This window comes from Siphateles boraxobius, unplaced genomic scaffold, assembly GCF_051911475.1.
Source record: "Siphateles boraxobius isolate OS27281-9 unplaced genomic scaffold, OSU_SipBor_1 8, whole genome shotgun sequence".
NCBI classification, from domain to species: domain Eukaryota; kingdom Metazoa; phylum Chordata; class Actinopteri; order Cypriniformes; family Leuciscidae; genus Siphateles; species Siphateles boraxobius.
The window spans coordinates 31816749-31838294 of record NW_027509208.1 but is presented as its reverse complement, the minus strand read 5'-3'; the positions used below and the strand labels follow the sequence as shown (position 1 = coordinate 31838294).

General features: G+C 36.2%; 2 protein-coding genes across 3 annotated transcripts in view; one reads left to right on the top strand and one right to left on the bottom strand.

Annotated features, from left to right (window-relative positions):
• Nucleotides 1-19013, bottom strand: part of map3k5 (mitogen-activated protein kinase kinase kinase 5) — a 65322-nt gene extending 46309 nt beyond the window's left edge. Inside the window, exons 1-3 of one of the 2 annotated variants that reach the window (XR_013199953.1) lie at nucleotides 17777-18781; nucleotides 8506-8645; nucleotides 171-194 (exon numbers count right to left, since the gene is read on the bottom strand). Coding sequence is in view for 1 of the 2 variants with exons in the window: in XM_077220288.1 (XP_077076403.1) it covers nucleotides 171-194; nucleotides 8506-8645; nucleotides 17777-18173 (561 nt within the window). In the remaining variant the exon portion in view is untranslated. Of the gene's footprint in view, nucleotides 1-170; nucleotides 195-8505; nucleotides 8646-17776 lie in introns of both variants that reach the window. The other variant, XM_077220288.1, reaches the window with a different exon arrangement.
• Nucleotides 1-21546, top strand: part of lats1 (large tumor suppressor kinase 1) — a 310530-nt gene that overhangs the window by 125214 nt on the left and 163770 nt on the right. The window lies entirely within an intron of this gene.

Genomic DNA, 21546 nt, shown 5'->3' with positions numbered 1-21546 from the left:
ACCAAAACTAAAAATGGTAAAAGTAAATGTTTTTCTTTTTTCATGTTTTCAGGATTGAAATCAAACCGATTAGCCAACATGAGTCTACAACAGCACAAACGCAAATAATCTCTTCTTTCTGGTTGAAAACGACAGCAAATAAGCATGAGTCAGAGAGTCAGAACACTTACCATATTCTTCTGACATATCACCTCCTGTATGAGAAAAACATCAGACATGAATAAATTCAGGTTGTATACATGGCCAGTTCTCTTTTTGACTCAATTCTATCACAAACAACCTAAATAATGCACTGTGTCTGAATATTTTTGATTAACCGCCCTCTGTTTCTGCATGTACACTCTGCTGAGAGTGCAATGTGCTCAACTAGACATTTCATTTCCAGTGTCAATGAAACAAACGTGATGACTCTGATTCAACACCTTATTCTTTACACATTATGTCATTGTACTGTTTAAGGCATTTGTGTGTGTGTGTGTGTGTGTGTGTGTGTGTGTGTGTGTGTGTGTGTGTGTGTGTGTGTGTGTGTGTGTGTGTGTGTGTGTGTGTGTGTGTGTGTGTGTGTGTGTGTGTTTTTATGTTTATTTTGATCAAATACAAATACAAACATGTACAATTACAATTATGTTTTAAATTGTACTCCAGATTTGTTACATTGTTTCAAAGTATAACCTTTTTCCCCTTTTTACACAAAAAAAAAGAAAAAAAAAGAAAGTTAAATAAAACAAAATAACTTGGTAAAAAAGGTAACTATGTACATCCAGGGAGAGGACATGTGTCCTAAATTCCATCATTAAAAACCTCACATTTATTATTATAATCCCAAATTACTTAAATAATTATGCAAACATACATTATTTACATACACATATTATATATATGAATTTCATCTATTTACAGGCGAAACTCAAAAAATTAGAATATCATGCAAAAGTTATAATTTTGATGATTATGGCTTATAGCGCAACTGGAAGAAAACAAAACTAGAGGTATTTCAGATTTCATGGAAGGAGAGCTCGATTTCTTACAGAGAGGCTTTAAAAGCTGCTAGATCTGCTTATTTTTCAACCCTATTAGAAGTAAATAAATATAATCCTAGGTATTTATTTGAAAAAGTGGCTAAACTAACGAAAAAGAAAGCTTCAAGCCCAGAAGTTTCCAAGAAACACAGCAGTGATGACTTTATGAACTACTTCACTTATAGGATCGATAATATCAGGGACAGAATTATAACTATGCAACCGTCTACTACAGTATCGCATCAGGGAGTGCATTATAGTCTCCCCGAGGTAAAATTTGATTCATTTGTTGCTATAGGAGAAGAAGAATTTTGCAAAATCGTTAACTCATCTTAATCGACAACTTGTATGTTAGACCCTATACCGACTAAACTATTGAAAGAGATGCTTCCAGAGGTCATAGATCCTCTTCTCAATTTCATTAATTCGTCTTTGTCTCTAGGATACGTACCAAAACCCTTTAAGCTGGCTATGATTAAACCGCTTGTTAAAAAACGCAACTTGATCCTACGCAATTAGTCAATTGCAGGCCGATCTCGAATTTGCCTTTTCTGTCAAAGATATTAGAAAAGGCAGTATTCTCACAACTGTGTTCCTTTCTTGAAGGAAATGCTATCTGCGAGGATTTTCAGTCTGGATTTTGACCGTACCTTAGTACTGAGACTGCTCTCATTAAAGTCACAAATGATTTGCTCTTATCATCCGATCGTGGTTGTATCTCTCTATCAGTGTTACTTGATCTTAGTGCTGCATTTGACACCATTGACCACAACATTCTATTAAATAGACTAGAAAACTATGTTGGCATTAGTGGAATTGCACTAGCATGGTTTAAATCATAATTATCTGACCGTTATCAGTTTGTAGCAGTAAATGAAGAGATGTCTTATCGGTCAAAAGTTCAGTATGGCGTACCACATGTACAGAGTGCTGTTCACTCTGTACATGCTACCGTTAGGAGATATCATTAGGAAACATGGAATTAGTTTTCACTGTTATGCTGATGATACGCAGCTCTATATTTCCTCAAAACCTAACGAAACTTACCATTTTACAAAATTATCGGAAAGCATAGTTGAAATAAAAAATTGGATGACTAGTAATTTCCTTCTACTAAACTCTGAAAAAACAGAGATTCTAATTATTGGACAAAAAACTTCCACACGCAATAACCTAGAATACTGTTTAACACCTGATGGCTGCTCTGTTAAGTCTTCGTCGTCAGTTAGGAACCTGGGTGTGCTCTTTGATACCAATCTCTCATTTGAAAGTCACGTGTCTAGTATCTGTAAAAGCGCATTTTTCCATCTTAAAAATATATATAAATTACGTCATATGCTCTCATTGACAAATGCGGAACAATTAGTTCATGCGTTCATGACCTCAAGGCTAGACTATTGTAATTCTCTACTGGGTGGTTGCCCTGCACGCTTAATAAACAAACTTCAGCTGGTCCAAAACGCAGCCGCTAGAGTTCTTACCAGGAAGTATGACCATATTAGCCCGGTTCTGTCAACACTGCATTGGCTCCCTATTAAACATAGTATACATTTTAAAATATTGCTGATTACTTACAAAGCACTAAATGGTTTAGCTCCCCAGTACTTCAGCGAGCTCTTAACCCATTATAGTCCTTCACGTCTATTGCGATCTCAAAATTCTGGCCAGTTGATCATACCTAGAATATCAAAATCAACTGCTGGCGGTAGATCCTTTTCCTATTTAGCACCAAAACTTTGGAACAATCTTCCTAACATTGTCCGGGAAGCAGACACAGTCTGTCAGTTCAAATCTAGACTAAAAACACATCTCTTTGGCTTAGCATACACATTAAACATTATAGATTGCTATAATTCAATGTTAGGCTGCATAGTTTAGATCAGCCGGAATCGGGAACACTTCCCATAAATCCTGATGTACTTCGTACATCATAAGAAGGATGGCATCTACGCTAATATTAGTCTCTCTGTTTATCCCGAGGTTTACCACAGTCCGCCGGATCCAGGGCATATCCAGATCTGATGAAGGACCATCACATGGACATGACGACAACGCATCCCTGAAGTGCCAGCCTCATCAACACTGTGAAGGCCTCATGGACACCTCAACAAACTCATCTCCATACCGGCGTGATGACTCAGACCCCTAACCAGATGAACTGGATAAATATTGTGAAAGTTCTGATCCAATCTGACTTCTGACCTATTATGCCGCCTAAATCATAATCATACACTGTTCGTTTGTTGGCCAAAGGACGACTGGCCCCCCGACTGAGCCTGGGTTTTTTTCTCCATTCTGTCACCTGATGGAGTTTTGGTTCCTTGCCACTGTCGCCTTTTTTTTCGCCTTCATTCGCCATTGGCTTTTGGCTTGCTTAGTTGGGGACATTTAACATTTAATTTTGAATTTAACAATACTATTACAACTTTACTTTCCTGTTATCTCTGTAAAGCTGCTTTGAAACAATTTGTATTGTAAAAGCGCTATATAAATAAATGTGACTTGACTTGACTTGCCTATAGCTTATGAAAACCCCAAATTCAAAATCTCAGAAATTTAGAATATTACATGAAATCAATAAAAATTAAATACAGAAATGTCGGCCCTCTGAAAAGTATAATCATGCATATGTATATACATATATAGTAAATATATTAGTTTCACCTTTTAATTTTAATTTCCGAAATACACAAACTTTTGCACGATATTCAAATTTTTTCGAGTTTCACCTGTATGTATAGTAGCAAAATCTGACCTTCTTTCTGATGCATATTCAACCCATTTCCTCCATTTTTCCAGAAAAACATCTTTCTTCAAATTAAAAAAAAGTGAACCTTTGGTCACATCTATGTAGTTATCTAATGTTGGTCTATCTTGTTTTAACCATTTGTGTGTGACTGGTTAAAGGCATTTTTAATGTAAACATTTTCTCCTTTACCTATTTAATATGCAGAGACAATTCAAAGTAAGCCAATGCTTGGTTGACATACAATTTAGGCTAGCATATTACTGTCTGAAATGTTTATCAACCCATATTGTGTAATGTTTCCCAAAATAATAAGTATAGAGTCTTAACTATGAAGCAATGCACTCAAGTTACATTTCAAACATCTGTGTCCGCCAAGCACCATCTGCCACTAAATTCTGCCTAGTAATAAAGAGCTCAACTAAATATATCTTACATTATGCAATTTAGTCCCCACTCATCTGGCATAATTCCATTTAGTAATGTACAATAATAATCGAGGTGTCTGACCTTGCTGGGAGGATCTCCATGACAATAATGCCTGCCTACAATTCACTGTGGCAATAAAATCTACATTGTGATTAAATTGTTGGATGCCTAAGTGATGCGCTGCAAATAATGGGAGTTGTATTAATAATATGTGTCCATCCAATAAATGTGCGAGCACACTTTTTCTCACAAGATTATGAGCATTTCTCCTACTAGCTGTGGGATTACAAATTTAAGATCTGCTCATCCTACATCCTTACATAACATCACATGAAAAACTAAGGGTAAGTACATTGTATTCAGCATTTAAGGTAAAGATGATAACATCAGATGAATGATTCTATTAAGCAAAGATTTTAGCAAGAGGTTCCTGCCAGTCCCGTTCTTTTTATTGTAAGGCAAATGAATCCAGAATACTGAGACTCTCATCTTTTGTCTTTAATGGCCCCTGACGCATTCTTTGAATGGTTGATGATTGGATTTAGACTGGTGATACTAGAGTCTGGGGCGGGTACAAACATGCTTTGTTTAATGTCGTCACCCAGGTGCTTTGACTCCATTTCTAAGCACTGCCCCCTAAAATCTATAAAACTACATTGTATCATTGTCTTAGTTGGACTTGATGACTGCAGCGACCAACAGCTCGTGTTCTCAATGAAGAATCCTGCTGACTGACTTTACAACTAGCCCAATACATCCTTGAATTAGAATGTGTGCAAGTTTCAATAATACATAGCTTCAAATACAATAAATGTATTTGCAGCACACATGATGCAGTTTCTCACTGTTATTTGCCCAGTGCTTGAAGTGGGAAAAGAAAGGTGCCGGTACTCTCTTGCATTGGCAAATCATGACATTTGAGATTTCTACAGTGAAAAACAAAACTTATAACAAAACTTATTGTTATTTATTAACAACATAAATGTATTAAAACAAGTCATGCGTGTGTGCACGTGCGTGCGAAAACGGAACTCCTCCAAGCCTGCAAGTCCAAAAATACATTTAGAATACTACATTTTATTTAATTAAATGCATTTATGGTGAGATTATTATATTTTCATGTCAATCTGTGTTTTGACCATGAACCATGAGCTGTCACTTTAATTCGCCGCGTGCAGCACAGCAAAAATAGACTCGGAACGATCTCTGCACTGCTGTATACGCACAGCACCAGGAGCGCATTGACGGACTGCATGCGCGTGCAGTGTGAAAGCTCGAACCTGTTAACATGGGTGCGGAAAAATACGCACTGCATACACACTGCAAACGAAGTATATCAACGAGCGTGACACTGGCGCCTTTTCTGTCAGTGGTCGAGTACCGGCTACATGCGAGAAGTAGCGGTAAGCAAGAAAAAGTGCAGGTACGCTTAAGAGTAAAATGTAGAAGTGCCGGTACTGCGTACCGGTGAGTACCGCCCCACTTCGAGCACTGTATTTGCCAATTAAAACAAGATCCTTAATCAACATGCTATCAATCAATCAGATTTAAGGGTTCAGTTTACAGTTTTTCAATTGCTAACAAGCATCACCCAACACTGAAGTCACATGTTCAAAACTCTTCACACATTCAGCGAAACAGAGGTCTATGCGGACAAAACTGTGAATCATTTTTCCTTGCTTTCACACAAAATGCATTCAATGACCACATTTCCCAAAATCCATGAACACTTTTGTCATTCATACTTCACCATCTGCAAAACATGATATATCTTCAGCACATTTTTTTAATGCTAACACACTGCTTCCAAAAATACATTCAAACCAGAATGATGGCCAACTCTGTGGATTTCTGCAGGAATTATATTAAAATATATAATCATCAAATAAGACAATTTACAATGAAATTAAATAATAATTATTCCAAACACATCTTGCAATTTCAGCTGAAAGCCAACCCAGGTGTCCTAATTTTAGTCTCTATTACCGTAGTATTGTTTTCAGTCTTTTGGTAAATCGGGATGGTTCTGTTTGTAAAACATGGATTCAGGAAGACACATGGGGTAAGAAGAGTAGCAGAGAGAGGGAGGACTGAAACCCTCACAGTACTGTAAATCCATCCATACATTCCATAAATTTTCCAACACGCTTGTCCTGTAGGATTGTTGGGAGGCTGGAGTCTTTCCCAGTGTTTTGGGTCTTGGCAAGAAAACACCCTGGACAGATGGCCGGTCCATCACAGGGATGACATACACGCACACATTCATATTCACACTATACCCTACAGGCAAGCTTACAGTCTCAATTCACCTGTCCTGTATGTCTTTGGATTTTGTGGGGGAAACCCAGAGGAAACCAAGGTCAACACAGAGAGAACATACACACTTCATACAGATAGGCCTCCTGACACAGCTGCGACTCCAATTCTGCACATACGCCATTACACTAGACAAATGACTATATGTAAAGATATGGAATAAAAACAAATTGCTGCATTTCTCATTCATTCTTTCTGCTGTAATACAGTCAATAAAAAACGTAAGAAAACGTATTCTTATCCCATAATGAAATACTGATTTATGTGAAAAATCATTCAAACTTTAAAGATAAAAGTTCATCATGTATGTAATGCTCCCTGTTGTTAGTGTTTTTAGGTCATTGTGTTTTGAATGACTGTATGTTTTCTGATTGTGAATTGTTGCCAGTGTTATGGTGGAACGAGCTTGTTTTGAGAAACATATTAAGTGTTTTGCTTGTCTGAGTGAGTTTTGATTTGAGATTTACTGTTTGGACAAGAGTCATCTTGGTAAATACAAATTATATGGAGAGTTTTGAAAAAGTGGCTTCAGTATTGACCAATGCTGGTTAGCAAATTGAAAAGAACTAAGACTAGAAGTTGTTTCAAGCAACATCCTTATCAAGCTATTATTCCCCGTTCAAATATGCACTCGATCAGGTTGTTTTTGGCGCTTATTCAGTCCAAATCGTTGCACAATGCACAAAGTTTGTAATAGCTGCCACTTTACATCAAAGCTTTTGGTTTGTCTACTGTTTTTTCACTAGCAATGTTTCCATTCACCAATTTTAATGCGAATTGTGGGATATCAAAAAAAGAAAAAAAAAACTGGATGGAAACACCAAAATGCGCATTAATTCTAAAAACGTGAATAAAAAACATATGCGCTCAATTCAGTCGGATAAACTTTTTATCCAATAAGAAAACGTGCATTATCTATGACGGAAACACATTTACCGAATAAATTCCCTGATGTGTATCAAAAAACTGTGACTTTGCAATGGAATGGCATAGCCCAACTGGAATAACCAGCGGACGATCTCATTGCACAGCATCTGAAATGCTGTTTTGGGTTTTTTTTGGAATGCCTGAAAACTAAATTCAAATACGATTTTGTTCTCTTCGGCTTACTGGAAGAAAACGGTCATTTATTCGCAAAAATGTTTTATGCGGTATTCCCATTTTGGGCATAAATTCAATTCTCAACTTTGAATGGAAACATAGCTAATGTTTTTAACACTACACACATCCATACAATGGACATTTCTAGATCAATATCAAAATTTTTTGTGTGTTGTTGGTGGTTCTTACTGTTGTATGCTATATGTGGAATAAATCTGCTTTTTAGAGGCTTATCACTGGACTCGCATAATTTCTCCTCATCGACATTTCACAAAAGTGCTTTTGATTTCTTAAAGGAAAGGTTGTGTTAGGGATAGGACTAGAATATTTGTTATTTTGGAATGTTGTTGCTGATCCAGGAAAATGTCCTACTTGGCAAAATCATGGTCACCTAATGCAATAATACACAACAAGTCAAAGGTTTGGCTTAATAATCTTAACAACAAACTTTGGACCTAAAGACATATGTTAAATTTTTACATTTAGCTTTGTAGACAAATATAAATTGTACCAACATATTACTAACAAAACATTTTTTGAAAAAAAAATGTTGTTTAAAAATCATAGAAAGAAAATTCTTTCAATACTTCTCATGCCAGAATACAAGCTTTGCCAAGAGTGAGCAGAGCTGGAATCTTTGTCTGGAATCTAGAAAAAGACTTTAAACAGTTGACATGTTTGGTGATAACTACATACTTCTCATACTTCTATGTGTGTTATCTCATAGTTTTTAAAAATATACTATTATTCTAAAATGTGGAAAATATTCTAAACAAAGACTACTCATTCTTTATGTCTCTAAACTTCTAACTAGTAGAATATGAAAAGTGCAATATGAAATGCACATTTGACTCTTGACCTTGGTGACATTGAGATAAAAAAAGACTTTCTGACCTGAAGAGACTGCAGCGAGTCTGAGTAGAGATCACAGTAAAGGATGATGTTGTTGACCATGCTGAAACTCTCTCTCACACCCAAGTGATAAAAGAGAGAGGGCTGTCGAAACGCATCCGTCATTTCAACCACGGCAATATCTGTACACAGAGATAGACAGGGTTCATGTTTTAGACAGATGGACAGATAGACAGATAGATAGACAGATAGACTACTGAGTGTTTGTGTGTGGTTTATGTTCTATCGGGCCTGTCCCTACAGTTCAGTGTTCAGAGCCATACATGCTGCATTTAAATATCAGCAGGAAGTCGGTTCCTCTGTTTGCATGCATCTGTGCCAGAGCTGTTGTTTCAGTTAACCCAAAGGAAACAGACATGACAGTTAAAACAAGAAAGCAACATACAACAAGACATGTGTAAGAGTGTATGAACATCCCGAGATTTGTGTCTGTGTTTTTTCTTATTCAAATTAACCTTAACAGTGAAAAATACGTTTCTATACAATAAAGTTATATCAAAATTCTATATGCAATTCCAGTCTACCAGATAAGTCTTCCAGAAATACAAAATTATGTTTAAAATGCCCTGGATCGATATTACAAAAACTTGCAAAAACAATTACAAAAAATACAAAAGCCAGGTTCATGGAATCAGATCTTTGAGATGTTCACTTATAAGCAAGTGTCTAGTTAGAGTTACCACATATCCACAAGCAGAACAGCACATTGCCTCTGAAATAAGTGTGCATTATTTGTAAATGACAAGCAAAAGTTCAGTTTTCCAGAGTTGTACCACTGGAAGCAGTGGTCGACCAATAAAGGTTTTTCAGAGGCAATGCAAATATCGATATCTAGAAAGCAGATTGGTCTGTGGCAAATATAATGCCAATATATAGATATTACTCAATGACTTAATATATAGATACAACTTAATGCACACAATATTTACTTCACACACTTTTTTTGCCGCTAGGGGTCGCTAACCTCTTACAATAACAAAGGTCTAGATTGATGACGCAGTGAATAAGCGGAATCATGGAACTTGTTGTCATGGCAATGGAATGTTTATGGGAAATAATGTTTATGGACAAGTGAATACATTCATGTTTTTTAACATGACTGTGATATGAAGCAGGTCGCGATTGCTAAAGAGAGACAGATATCAGCGCCACACGAATCCGGAGGATGTGGACAAAGAATTAGGACATTTCATGTTGCCAAGGTTACTGTATGGCAGTTTTTGAAGGAAAAATATTTTCTTTTTGGTGATCAAATATGAATTTTAAGGGAGTTGTAAGGGATTGATTGACTACAGAGGAACTTTAATGCAAGTGAATTAGGGTAATTGATTTGTTAAATAATAAATCATACTGATTGTTGATGTTGACATGATGCAAATTTATTTGCAATTTATGGTAAACACATGCAACAAAATAGAGCTGCACAATTAATAGTAAAAAGATTGCTATCTCGATTCAAACACCCACTCAATCTCATTCCTAAATGACAACGACTCTCCTGTCTATTAAACATTTGACAAAATCCCACCAGAACATTGTCACCGGACCCAGAGAAAGCAGTTATGGGTATGAAACAGCTTCACAAACAATATTTTCAACTACACAGTATCGTTATTTCTGTGTTGCAATATTTCAAATGATCACAGAAGTGCTGGGGATAAAAGTTTATAGTTCGGACATAAACACTGATGTCTACGGTAGTGATCAAATTAGAGCAAATCATCTTTTGAAAATAACTTCAAATAACAATTGTATTGATTACATCGTTAGGTGGCGACAAGAGCCTGGTTAAAAAAAATATAATAAATTTGTTTTGTAAAATTGTTACATTTTATAGAAAATATAATGAATTTGTCATTGAAACATTCAGTCAAGAGATTAATTTAAAAAAAACTGATCCAGTAACGAAACAAGTGAAATATTAATGAGTGAGTCATTGAATTATTAATTCAAATTAGGCTGCGCAATTAATCGCTTAGATCGATTTGGCTGAATCCGATTATGAAATCGCAAAAGCTGCGATTCTTTTTTATGTGCAGCTTGTCAGTGACGGACGGCTCTGTGATCAGTAGTAAATGCTGCTCCATCTAAAAGCACTGCGAGTTTGAGTTTGTTCGCTTTTAACGTGCATTTGAAAAAGCAACATGTGTCAAACATCTTTCCAAACATGAGAAGCATTTATGAACCTCTTGTCCAACAAAAGACAACATTTAATAACATGATTTTACTCCAAACTCACTTCATAACATCAGTTGAGTGTTTGAAAACATCCTTCTGTGAGATGATGTGGCTTATTACACAGAATAAGGCACACAAGACATTTCATAGTATTCTAAACATTGATAATGGCTATGAATGCCGATTAGCATTGAAGTATAAATATACTTTATTATCATGAAAATACCCGAGAAGGCTTAAAGAACTCAGATAAACCATATATTGTCACAGTAATGCGTTTATTAGTCATGTTTATTAAATCAAAGCGCTTCAATCTTCTGTTTATTCAGCTACAGCGATAGTATGATGCGCATAGGGATTTCCTGGAATGACATGCATTATCTACTTCTGCGGGGCATATTTGGTGTTCAGATGGAGCAGCATTTACTACTGATCACAGAGCCATGCTGCACTGACAAGCTGCGCATAAAATAATCACAGCCTTTGCCAAATCACTTGCTGTTTCATTTCAATTAATCGTGCATTCCAAATTCAAATCGATTTTTTTTTTTAAAATAATTCATTCAAATGAATTAAACACAAAAAGTGCAACCTTAACATTTTGTCAGAACCACTGGTAAGTTATGTTATTTTGTTTAGTCAATAGTGGGTGAATTGTGATCTCTATTTGAAAAATAAAATTGTGATTATTAATTTATCCAGAATTGTACAGTTCTACCACAAATGTGAAATGTTATCAAGGCTGTCAGTCACTAACATTCTGCTGAACATCACCTTTTATGAATTTGGAAAAAAGAAATTCATTGAAACCAATGGCAATTATGATCATTTCCAGCTGTGAATACTGGATCTAGCATTCCAATACACACATGGAAAATTGTTTCAGATTTCATGCATGGAAAATGTAGTTTATCTATGTAGTAGAAGAAGAAAAAAGAGACAATTCTCAAATAATTAATGCAAGGTACAGCTGAGTTAGGCTTTTTTTTGTTAAATTAAATTAATGTGAAACTTTAAGTACTGTGGACTGTTGAAGAGGTAAATAAAAGCTTTAAATTAGCTTTTCTGAATTACTGAGACTTTGTTCCAACAAAGAGGATCAATGTTGCTCTTGGACAGGCAGAAATCATCATTTTGAAATGCCAGATTGTATTGGCCAGACTGGACTATTGAATCCAATAGGGTATCCAACATTATAAGCTTTGGAGTAGAAACGACACTGTGAGGGATGGAAATAGAGTACATGTAATATCTGAAAACTGGAGTGTATAATTTCACTAGTGGCACCAAACAGAACCACAAAAATAATGCCCGTTTTCAAACAGCTTACCCATATACTCCCCTTCAATAGAGTGCCGAAGTTATGACGTCACTTTGTAGGCCAAAACGCGGAATGTGAGTTCTCTCCGGTTCCCTCGCCCTAAAGTCTATGGGTTTTTTTAATGGGTTTTTGCTAAATCACCTGAAATAAGGTCTGTGGTTAACAAAGCCTCTAGATATTTTCACGTTCTGATCTATGACATAAAACACACCAGTTATAACCTGCTTGTGGTTTTTTAAACTGTATTGTGTCTGCTTGTGGTTTTTTAAACTTTATATAGGCCTCAAAATGTACACATTTTGGATTAACTTGTAAAGATTATCTTGATAGACAAAATGTGTAAGGGTCACAACTCTTTGTTGAACACAGATCTTATTTTTTGCGATTTTCCAAAAGTCTATGGGGAAAATGCATAGCTTTTCGATCGAGGGAACCCATGCGCCGCTAACTTCTGAGTTGTCCTACAAAGTGACGTCATAACTTCGGCACTCTATTGTTTGGATGAACAGGTAGTTCCTGTTCTTGTACCTTTATATTTCCTATACTCCTGTAATTCAATCAGTAAATTGTTTATGCCTACATGGTTGACTTTACACATTAATACAGAATACAACTGGTATTAGGCCATTTCCAATTTTCATATGAAAAACATTCAAGCATTTTTTATCCTATGTAAATTTGCATTATGACTTTTAAATGTTTCTTCAGCTGAACATTTGATACCCAGGAAAACAACGTACTGTAATTTCAGATGAAATTAAATATGGCATCTCCTCTGACTAAGGCTGAGTTTTCAGATTCTGACAACAAACTGATCAGCAGCGTTTTGCATACACTCGTAAATACATGCTAGTAGAGCATCTGGTAGTGGGGAGAGCTGCCGTTTATAATACCAAGCAAAGATTCAACTTTTTTATTAGTGACAATTAGTGAAAGTGCCATGTTATCGGTATGTAATGTTATGCCATGTTATGCTTTATAACTCAAAAGTTTGTGGTCATTTATGTGGTTAAAACTGCTTACTATGTCATGCACCAATGTTGGAGGGAAGTTGATGACTTCTTCCTTTTTTCATTCTGCGGTTTAATTTTGTAATTTCAACTATTTAATAAAAAAATCTTGCCTGGATAAACCTTGGATAAACCTTGTATGTTACAATCAATGTTCACATTCTGTTAGTCATTTGTTCTAAAAATCTATACATTTGGTCTTGAATTTTTCAGACATTGTTCTTACAACTGCAAACGTGAAAAACTATATGAGGAGACTCATTAAAGTCATTAGAGTACATTTAAACCGAATAATTAAAGAAACCACTCAAGCTCTCGGGTGTTTTTAGACTGCTGAACAAGGATATGGATCAGAAAACCACTCAGTGCGAGGTAGTGGGGCCTCATTTAACGGAAAAGGAATGTGCCATTTACAGAGTTCAGTGAAGTGCAAGAAACCAGAACAACACTTGAAACAGAATCTCTCTGCAGCTGCTAAGCATCTTGATGACACGTTTCTAATAACTAGTATTCTCCCACAGCATTAAGAGGAAAAACTACTAAATCACTTTACAAGTTTTTAGAGTTGGAACTACAAACTGAGGAATACAATGAACCATCATGTATATTGAGGTAAAAGATTTGAGCAAACCCCTACCCTAATTGTTAGCCTTTGTTGCGTAACTTATACCAAACATTTATGCCACATAGACGAATGATACCTTAATTTGTGCATATTGAGGAGAGATGAGCTGTTACTTCTCTAAGTGATCAGATTTTCACCTGGTATAAAATAAAATAAATGGGAAACATATGCAAATGGATGCTAGGTGGAACTACTCACCAGTCCAAATCAAATGAGCCCACTTCCAAGTCTCAATATTATTAAATCAAATCCCTTAGAAAAGTAACGGCACACCTCTCCCCCACAAGCCACATGATGTGAGGTACCATGTCTAGCACAAACAAGTCGACATACTACATAACATACATGATCTGAACATACTACATTAGTCATGTTGACCTACACAATCGATTCTCTGTGATTCACAACTCCTCTCCCATGGCCTCATGGGATAGCAAAGTGGCCATCACTTGTGCACCGAATGTGGTAGGTTATCTGGGTAATTATTGCCTAATGTTTTATGAATATTGTGAATTTGTACACTACTCGGCTCACATACGGTTTACCACCCAATATACAGCATTCTTATGCAGCCCATGTGTGCTCGTATAAACCCTGTTGATGGTACAGCACAACAAAACAAAGTCAGACTTACTTTAATCACCACACATCTTTAACTTTCCACATACAAATTACAAAGGAGCCTTCTATCTGATCACCAGCCCTTGCAGAGAGATAACCATAATATACAAGGGAACAGTAATCTTGTAATCAGACAGAGAAAGCCTTTGATGCGATTGCGTTCCACTGCAAACCCTTTTTCCTTCAAAAACTCTCAGAGTCCAGAAGTACAATAACCCTCCTACGCATCCACTATTAAAACATGTTCAAACATTTAAAAAATGCTATAACTATTTAAAACATGCTACCTTTGATCGATAGACAAAACATTCATGCCCCAAATGCACTGTATTGATAGTGCAGTCATCAAAACAAGCAAAGGTGTACAATAATAATAATAAAGAAATGCATCTATGGACCAAGAAGGCATCTTAAAATATGCAAATGATAACAAAAGCATGCAATTTTTTTTAGCATTTCTGTTTTAACTTGAGTATTTCATTCTTGTATGTAGCCTAGTTTCTTCAGTGCCTCATAAGGAAAAACTGAATATTTATAAACAGTATAACTTATTCATATCAAAGTTCATGTGGGTTATAGTGGTTAACACCAGAATCTAAACAGTGGTGACTGATGCTGGCCAAAATTAGGTTGGTATATAAAAAAATACAAATTAATATACAAGAATGATGAAGGAGCAAGTATTATACCTTTTTGTGCGTTTTGAGTAAACTGTAATGAATAACCACTTTTGATAAATGGAAAATTTTAGTCAATGCGATAATCTCAAAATAAAGTCAAGCATTAGATAGCCTAGATGAAAAATATTTTTCACCCAAAAATGAAAATTGAATTCTGTCATCATTTATTCATGTTGTTCCAAACCAGTACGAGTTTCTCTCTTCTGTTGAACACAAAGATATTTTGAAGAATGTCTGTACACAAACAGTTGATGTTGACTTTTCCCATCAACTGTGTGATTACCCACATCCTTCAAAATATCTTCCTTTGTGTTTAGCAGAAGAGAGAAATTCAACTTGAGGGCGAGTAAATGATGACAGAATTTTCATTATCATCTATATTTCACCCTTTGTGAACCACTGGATCTCACACAATTGCTATCGTATGGCTTCAGAAGACTCAAGACTAGTGTAAGAGTTGCATTGTATGGACGACTTTTATGGTGCATTTCGCTCCTTTCAGAGCTTTACAGCCCCTGGTAACAACATTTCGTTATTGATTGTATAGAAAAACATTAAGATTCTTCTAAAAATTTGATTATTCTGTGTTCCAACAAAGGAAGAAAGTCATACATGTTTTGAACGACATGGTGGTGATGGCGTTGTTCCTTTAAACTCATGTAATGGTGTGGTCAGGAGTTCAAGTGCAAGTTTGACAAGCTCAAAAATCTTGCTGAAGAGCACAAGACAGGATAAGGTTACACAACGACATCTAAAGACATCGTTTCATTTACGAAAATTTGATATGCTACAAACAAATGGCAAATAATTCTGAGGGTTTCAGCTAAGTACTGCCAACATAACATCTCAGCGTCCAACATAAGACAGAGCTTAGCAATCCTCTTGAGTTTTTCAACCTAAAGGCCACATGGATGACACAGCATTCTAAGACAAGTGGAACCAAACTATGGTGAAACATACAGAGTTCTGTGCAGAGAAAGCAAACCGAACATCAAACCCTTAACCTTACAAATGATGGAGGGAGAACAACGCTGCAGAAAGTATCAGAGCGTCTGTCTCTAAATGAGTCTGATGTCAAAAAGAAACCAAGTCAAACAAGATGACAATGATCCAGAACAAGATTAAATATTTAAAAGCTAAGGAGTACAGTGGGGGAAAAGAACTTAATGAATGATGAACTCATTTTATCACTTCATTTTACCTCATTATGGTAATTTCACTTATTCTACAGTTATTGGTGTTATTAAACTATTCTTGATTTACTTAGTTTAAGTCGTTTGTTCCAAAATATCTGACAATTTCAAGGACTCTCAATAACTACAAATATTTGAACCTAAATTATTGTCTAAATTATTTAATCAAATACCTTAAATTGAGTATTTTGTCACTGCAAGTAATAACTTTATGGATTAGGACAATCTTGCAATGCATGGTAACAAACAGGTGTTCAGGGGCCCGTTCTTTGTACGTGCATTACTCCGTTATCTGGATTTCATTGTTGACGATTTGCCAGGATCCAGGATTTTTAGCTTCTTCAAAGTGCATCCAGGAGTTGCTGTCATAGCAACAGATCCGTAGGCTTAAACGAACCTGCTCAGGAGAAGCTTATTTCATGGAAACAGGATTAAATGCATTTTTTTTTTAAGTAAACAGTAAAGTCTGTCCCAGCCACTGCTACTTTCTTACAAGAGTACCTTATTGAACTAGGGACAATAATAATTTAAAAATAATGATAATAATCATTTTAAAAAATGTATTAGAAAATAATATTATTATGTTGTTTAGTCTATCATAATATAGACATGATTGAGAGATTTATTCGTGAGGGAATAATTACATAATAATTTTATTATCATTTATTATTATCTGATGTGCAATTATAAAAATGTTATTGAAACTTTAACTGTCATACAAATCTGCTCCAAAGGTAATGGAAATAATTGGGAATCATGTAACAAACAGTACATATCTATTATAATTTTATAAATTTATGTCGTTTTGGTCACTTGGCTGTTTCCTTATAAAGGTCCAGAAAGTTTTTCAACAGGTGTGTGATGTTCTTTTTTAATATGATTTCATTGCATTGCGGTCTTGCCGCCAGCCAATCGCTGCATTGCTGATCATGGTTTCAAGTATTGATATATCTGCCCTTTCCAATGAACACAAGAACGTGCAGCAATATCAGACAAATTAGTCCAGACATTTTAATCAAATCAACAAATTCGACTGAATAACCAAATTATCTAGAGATCAGTTATCAAGATTATATGATCTGGCAAATCATCTCAGATGTAGTAAGCGCGTTGTGAATAATGGACCCCAGGTAAGGAATATGGTGGAGTTTGTTGTTATTTAGTGTTTTGAGAAAAAGTAAAAACTCAACAGCTCCTCTAGATTTAGGCAAGGGATTACAATCCCAAGGACATGCATTGAGCTGTGGTTATGGTGATATGGTGACTTTAACATTTTTAACAAGATTGTGCCTCTCTGGTTTTGCTGCAGATCAACTGTTTACATCAAGTTTCAAGCTACTAAGGAAAAAGTTGTTTCCATTCAACTGCACTCCAACCTTGGGTTGAGGGTATGAGGGAGTGATACCATCACATATCACTTCATTCTGAGAACTTTACTGGAAAACGTGAGAGCCGGAAAACAAGATAGAAACCAAAGAGAAAGAAACAAACCAAACACACCTAATACACGGTAAAGATTGCAACTACCAAGCACTAATTAGAGCTGTCAACACACTGTGTTGATTAAGCAAATGGCATTCACATTTATTTACAGGACATTCCCAAGGATCTCTCAGTAGACTTACCTGCATTGTAAAAGTGATCAAGAACTGAAGTTTCACCAAAGTCCAGCTTTCCAAAAGGAATTACATCTAGTTTACACCCCACAATGTCACAAGCATCTTTCAGACACTGTAATGCCATGTTCTCCGAGCTGAGAGATTGGCTCGTCTCAGAGTTTCTTACATAGGCCACTGTTACGGCTCGGTTTTTACATTTACCCGTGGTCAACAAGGTGCCACAGTCTGAGGGCAAACTGACCACCCCAGGGTGGGCACTCTTACAGATAGAGGGGTCGTGCCAGAAGGTCCCGGCACCAGAATTCATACCGCCACTGGATTCTGCATTACTCCTTCCGATCATGTCTAGGGGTGGACCGAGAGAGGGTACAGAAAGAGAAATTGCCTCCAGATCTGAATTCATTTTTCATCAGTTTCATCAGAGTCCAGCCACAACAACAATACTGCTACTCAACCAGCACACTTCATGACTGGCATTCCTGGTAGCCAAATACTAGTGGCATCAAACAAGTCAATAAAAGTGACGCGAGTGACGTCATCAGAACCGAAAACCTACAATAAAGACGATTGTCGTTTCATTTATAGATGAAAGTCTAAAATGCGCTTAGCAGTATAGGTCTGGAGAGAAGGATAACTGCAGAGATCAAGGACTGCTCGCGGAACAGCGCGTCACGACTCGAAGAAACGATATCCCACTCATGGAAATTCATCGATGTCCTGTAACACAAGCGTTTGGCAAGAGCTACGCTGCTTTATCGGAGCGCATGTATTGGAGTTTCCGAAGTAACGCAGTTCTGTTGATCGCTGAACTCCGTGCGCATCGCCCCATCCGTTTCACCGCGAGACAGCAAGTATTGTTTTCTCAGTCCTGTCGTTAGCTTTTAGGTTATAACGTTAGGTTCCTGACTGTCATTGCGTTTATGTCATACTTAAGTTGTGAAATCGCTCTCGGCTGAAGCGCGTTTGTCTCCTGGACCCTGCCCTATTTCTATTATTATCTTCAGCACAACTCACGCTCAGGGGGCGGAGTAACACTCTGGACTTGCAGGAAGCGAATTAACCAATCCTACTATGGAAAAGACTTAGGTCATTAATATTATATACGTGACGTGACGCTGTGCCACGTGGGCCTGTCACAATACCCACACTTGCGCCCGTGCGTCCTAATATGCATTCTATCCATCCTAGGCTGCGTTCCACTCCTCATTTCTATGCTCTTCACTCACTAACTTCCCTCCGTCTCGTGGACTCGGATGTGCGTCATTGACTAGGTTGCACGAGTGCCCACTACTGGAGCAACTAGTGCATATACGGTTTTATTTAATTTTCTTTGTAGAAAAAACACATAGGAAATTTATAATGAATAGGCCTACTTATGAATCAGGTATATGTTTTAATTAATTACATTTAGACATTTCATTCTAAATCCAAATTCTCTTTGGAATTTTGTACCTAATTTTGTTTTCTCCAAATTAGGTTGTCTTTGATTTGCAATTACAAAATTGACAACATCTCTCTGAACCTGTTTTGCTTTCACAAACAAATGTTGCTGGCTTGTGTGTTGAAAATGTTCTAAAAACGTGGAAATGTCCAGTTTGCTTTCGTTGCTGGAACATTATCTTAAGGTTAGCATAACGTTCCTGCAACGTTCTTTCCCCAAAAATATTATTAACAATACAACATTCAAATTACTTTTATTTGGAACATTCCAAGAACATTAAAATGTCCGCTTTCTTTCATGTTAAAATGTTATTTTAAGGTTAGAATGATGTTTCTGCACCATTCTTTTAACTATATTTTTTTATATACACAACCATGTGAATTATAAGTGCACACTTTTAATTCTATGACTGCACACTTTCACAGCACATCAAAGAGTTAAAAAAGTTGAAAATTGAATATGATTATCATACATTTGAAACGCTACATTATAGATTAAAAAAATAATAACAAATATTTTCATATCAACATTTAAATGAGATGGAAACAGTGTTAATATAAGTAGTGAGGGGGTGGGGTGCCAAACAGCACTGTGGTCCAGTCTCTTCATGCTCCTTCTGTAAAGTGAACAGATTGACTGATGTTACTAATGGTGATTTATTATTTCATAAACATTTAATAATAACAGTGTGGCTACTCCATAAATGTTGACCCTTAAGTTATTTAGGCTGTGCTTTGAGTACTATAAATATTAAATCACACAAGATTCAAATGTAGCTTACAAATGTTATACAATGGAAAGGTTCAATGACACATTGTAAAGGATTACACCTGAAAATTAAAACTTCCATCATTGAGGGGAAAATAAGATAATGTGCATCAAAATTCTGTACCTAGTAAACTTTTCTAATTTGTACTAATTTGCCACACTATGGAAGTAGGATTATAATAATTTCATTGTATGACAATAGCAGTATGAAGAAAAGTCTTCTGGAGGTATTATGATTAATACAATTATAAAAATGTATAAACCATGGGCTTGGCATTAACCCTGGTCATGTACTTATCTTTGGACAAATAAATCGGTCATTCACTTGTAAAAAAACAAAAGTTACTTGTCCAGGAATAAATCGATTTTTTTTGTGTGGGGTAAATATAATTGATTCTGAAACAATAATCTCATCAGTGTTCTATCAGCATATTTACAAATATAAATATGCATATTTGTGATATTTATTCCCCCGGACATTTTTTTTCAAAATTAAATAATAATTTTAAATATTTTTTTTAAATATACAAATAGAAATGTTTGAATATGCAAATAAAAAATGCAACGATACTTTTAAATTAAACTAAAGCGCCAGTAGGTGGGTAGTGACAGTAGTAATAAGTGAATTAGTAGGTTTGACTCTCTATTGGCGCTTTTCCACTGCATAGTACGGTTCATTTTGTGGGGTTTTTCCACTGCATGCACGGTACGGCTTGCTTTAAATGGTACCACCTCTGTTGAGGTTCCAAGCTTATCGTACCAATACTAAAATGTAACGTGAAAAAACACTGCAGATCACTGATTGGTCTTTATTTCAACAAAAATAATGACTTTATTTCAACTATTAATTTCCTTCTCTCTGGGCCTCAAGTCAGTTCACTAGTGTAACAGCGTAAGCTTCTGTTGTTGTACGTCACACGCATCACCCACATGACCAACGTCGGCCAATAGTGAGCCTACGTGTGACATAGCTCTACGCAATCATACTAAGTTAACTGACTAGAGGCCAACAGAGAAGGAAATGAATAGTTGAAATAAAGTCGTTATTTTTGTTTGTTTTTGCGCACAAAAAGTATTCTCGTCGTTTGATAAACTTAAGATTGAGCCACTGTAGTCACTTGGACTATTTTAACGATGTCTTTAATGACTTTTGGGGGCTGGCAAGTTTCAATCCCTGAAGAAGCCTATGGAGGAGTAACGTTGTGGAGGAGTGATCCAGGTCTCAGATTTCATCAAAAATATCTTAATTCGTGTTCCGAACATGAACGAAGGTTTTACAGGGTTGGAACAACATGAGGGTGAGTAAATACTGACAGAATTTTCATTTTTGGGTGAACTATCCCTTTAACGTTGACATCACTGACAGGGTTTTAGAAGATTAAAGGGATTAAAGGGACGATCTGACGGGTTTTAGAAGATTAAATACAACCCGAAACTAAAAAACAGACCCGACCTCTATTTGAGACCCGCCTTTATTTACCCAAACCTGTCGCCACACCATGCATGAGTGTAAAAGAGACAGGCGTCTATTTGGGACCAAAAAGGCCAAAAAGAGGACGATCTGACG